Source organism: Nicotiana tabacum, chromosome 7 (genome assembly GCF_000715075.1).
Source record: "Nicotiana tabacum cultivar K326 chromosome 7, ASM71507v2, whole genome shotgun sequence".
NCBI classification, from domain to species: Eukaryota; Viridiplantae; Streptophyta; class Magnoliopsida; order Solanales; family Solanaceae; genus Nicotiana; species Nicotiana tabacum.
In genome coordinates this window covers 93,134,369-93,136,982 of record NC_134086.1, presented here as the reverse complement: position 1 = coordinate 93,136,982, position 2,614 = coordinate 93,134,369, and the positions used below count along the sequence as shown (strand labels likewise).

General features: G+C 39.8%; 1 protein-coding gene across 1 annotated transcript; it reads left to right on the top strand.

Moving 5' to 3' along the window:
- The first annotated feature begins 208 nt into the window (after positions 1-208).
- LOC142162173 (secreted RxLR effector protein 161-like) lies at positions 209-979 on the top strand. Its single transcript, XM_075218495.1, has 2 exons — positions 209-738; positions 829-979. The coding sequence occupies exons 1-2, from the start codon at positions 209-211 to the stop codon at positions 977-979; spliced, it is 681 nt and encodes a 226-aa protein (XP_075074596.1).
- Positions 980-2,614: the final 1,635 nt, after the last annotated feature.

The following is a 2,614-nucleotide window of genomic DNA, read 5'->3' as shown; positions in this document are numbered from 1 at the left end:
GATTACTGACAACAATCATAAACTGCTATGTGATACAAGGTCAGCTCTTCAAGGGAGATTTAAAATGACGGACATGGGAGAAATAAAGTTCTTTCTAGGAATTGAATTTGCAAGGTCAAATAAGGGGATCCTAATGAGTTAAAGGAAATATGCTTTATTTTTTATCTCTAAAGTAGGTCTTAGTGGAGCAAAGCCAACTAGTATACCTATGGAGCTCAACCAAAAGCTAACCACTGTAGAATATGATATGTCCTTCAGGGAAGGGAATGCCACTACTGATGAAGTGCTAAGGGATCCTAGTGCCTATCAAAGACAGGTTGGGAAACTGCTATATCTAACTATGACCAGGTCTGATATCTTATTTATAGTACAGGTCCTAAGTCAATTTATGCATTGTCCTAGAACCTCTCATATGGAGACAACATCAAGAGTAGTGAGATATATGAAGCAGGCACCTGGCTTAGGATTGCTTATGCATATAGATGACTCAAAGAGTCTGATTGCCTACTGTCATTCTGATTGGGGACCTTGTGTGAAAACAAGAAGATCAGTAACTGGTTATCTGGTGAAGTTTAGAAATGCCCTGGTGTCTTGGAAATCCAAGAAGCAAAGCATTGTCTCCAGAAGTTCAACTGAAGCAGAATTCAGAAGCATAGCTTCCTGTTCAGCAGAAATTACTTGGTTGATAGAGTTATATGCAGAATTAGGAGTCAAAGTTAGTCTGCTTGTGAAGCCAGTGTATGACAGGAAGGCAGAAATTTAAATTGTTGCAAATCCAATCTTTCATGAGAGAACAAAATATATTGACATTGATTGTCACTTTGTCAGGAAAAAACCATATGAAGGAGTGTTGAAAACTGAATATGTGCATACTGAAGATCAATTAGCAGACCTGGTAACTAAGAGTTTGGGAAGAGCACAACATGAGTATCTGTTGAATCAACTAGGATTGAAGAATGTGTACCAGCCATCGGCTTGAGGGGGAGTGTTCAAGTATTGATTAACAAGCTGGTACTTAACCATACTTAACTGTTATTGTAATAACTAACTAGGTTGGTTATTTTGTTAATAAAGGTAGTTAGTTAGTGGTTAGAGATATATAAATATATGTACTCTTAGAACAGTTAGTTACACAATTTCATTTTTGCTTCTTTAACCACTTCAATGAAACAATTCTCGTTTCTCATATCTTTCACTGTGCTAGTCTTCTCTCTTCTCAAGCTCTAGATCAATCACCCATGACAGCTAACAATTACTAATGCTAATAAAAGAAATTCAATTCAACACTAGGAATGGCAATAGTGTTAAATATTTATTTTAGTCTTACATTGGTTTATAATGAAAATGCATAACTTAGTGTGACGACCCGGCCAATCGTCTCATGAATTACCGCTCCGTATCCCCCATTTCTACTTCTTTACGCTTTTTTATCCGTGTTTTATGTGATTGGGTTGATTAGATTGAGTTCGGAGAGGATTTGGTAAGAAATAAGACACTTAGTCTCTTTTAAGAAGGTTTAAGTTGGAAAAGTCAATCGGATGTTGACTTATGTGTTGGAGGGATCGAATGTGAGTTCCGATGATTTGGTTAGCTTAGGGAGGTGATTTATGACTTAGAAGTGTAATTGGAATGGGTTTTGGAGTTCCGGAGTAGAATTAGGCTTGAATTGGCGAAGTTGATATTTTGGCGATTTCCGATTGATAGGTGAGATTTTCATATAAGGGTCGGAATGGAATTCCGATAGTTGCAATAGCTTCGTTGAGCCATTTGGGATGTGTGTGCAAAATTTCAGGTCATTCGGACGTGATTTGGTTGGGTTTTTTATCAAAAGCGTATTTCGAAAGATTTTAGAAACTTAGGCTTGAATCCGATGTGTTTTGAGTGATTTGATGTTGTTTGAGGTGTTTTGATGATTGGAACAAGTTTGAATAAGGATTTAGGATGTGTTGGTGCCTTTGGTTGAGGTCCCAGGGCCTCGAGTGAGTTTCAGGTGGTCAATCAGACCATTTTGTGCCTTAAAAGATTGCCAATTTTGAGTTTCAGCAGTTGTAGAGAAATTGCCCTTCGCGATCGCGTAGGGTGTATTGTGATCATGTAGAAGGATTTGAGGAAGGCCAGAATTTAAGCCTTCATGCTCGTGTGAGAGGCTTCGCGTTCGCGGAAGGCAGGGGAGCTGTGCATCGTGTTCGCGAGAGGGCACTCGCGATCGCGTAGAGGAGTTTGGGTCTGAGGGGTCCAAGGTGAATTGTTCATCGTGTTCGCGTTAGGGAGTCTGCGTTCGTGAAGGTGTAGGGGCATAAGCAACGCGTTCGCGTAGGCTATGTCGCGATCGCATAGAGTTATTTGGGGAGTTGAAGATTTGTTCTTTGCGATCGCGAGGGAAGTGACGCGATCGCGATGAAGGAAAAGCAGGCCTCGGCAGAATGTTTTAATTTATTTCATCCGCAATTTTGGGGCTCATTTCCTCCATAGTTGATCTTTTTGAGAGCTTTTTGAAGGAGATTGAAGAGGGATTCAAGAGGAAGCGACTGGAGGTAAGAATTTCGGACCTAAAACTCGATTCTATTGTGAAATCCACCTACAAAATCATGGAAACATAAGCTAAAAATGGAAG

Coding starts and splice junctions, on each gene's coding strand:
- LOC142162173 (XM_075218495.1), top strand. CDS start 209: ATGGAGCTCAACCAAAAGCTAACCACTGTAGAATATGATATGTCCTTC. Junction 739..828: donor AGTCTGCTTGTGAAGCCAGT/GTATGACAGGAA, acceptor TCACTTTGTCAG/GAAAAAACCATATGAAGGAG.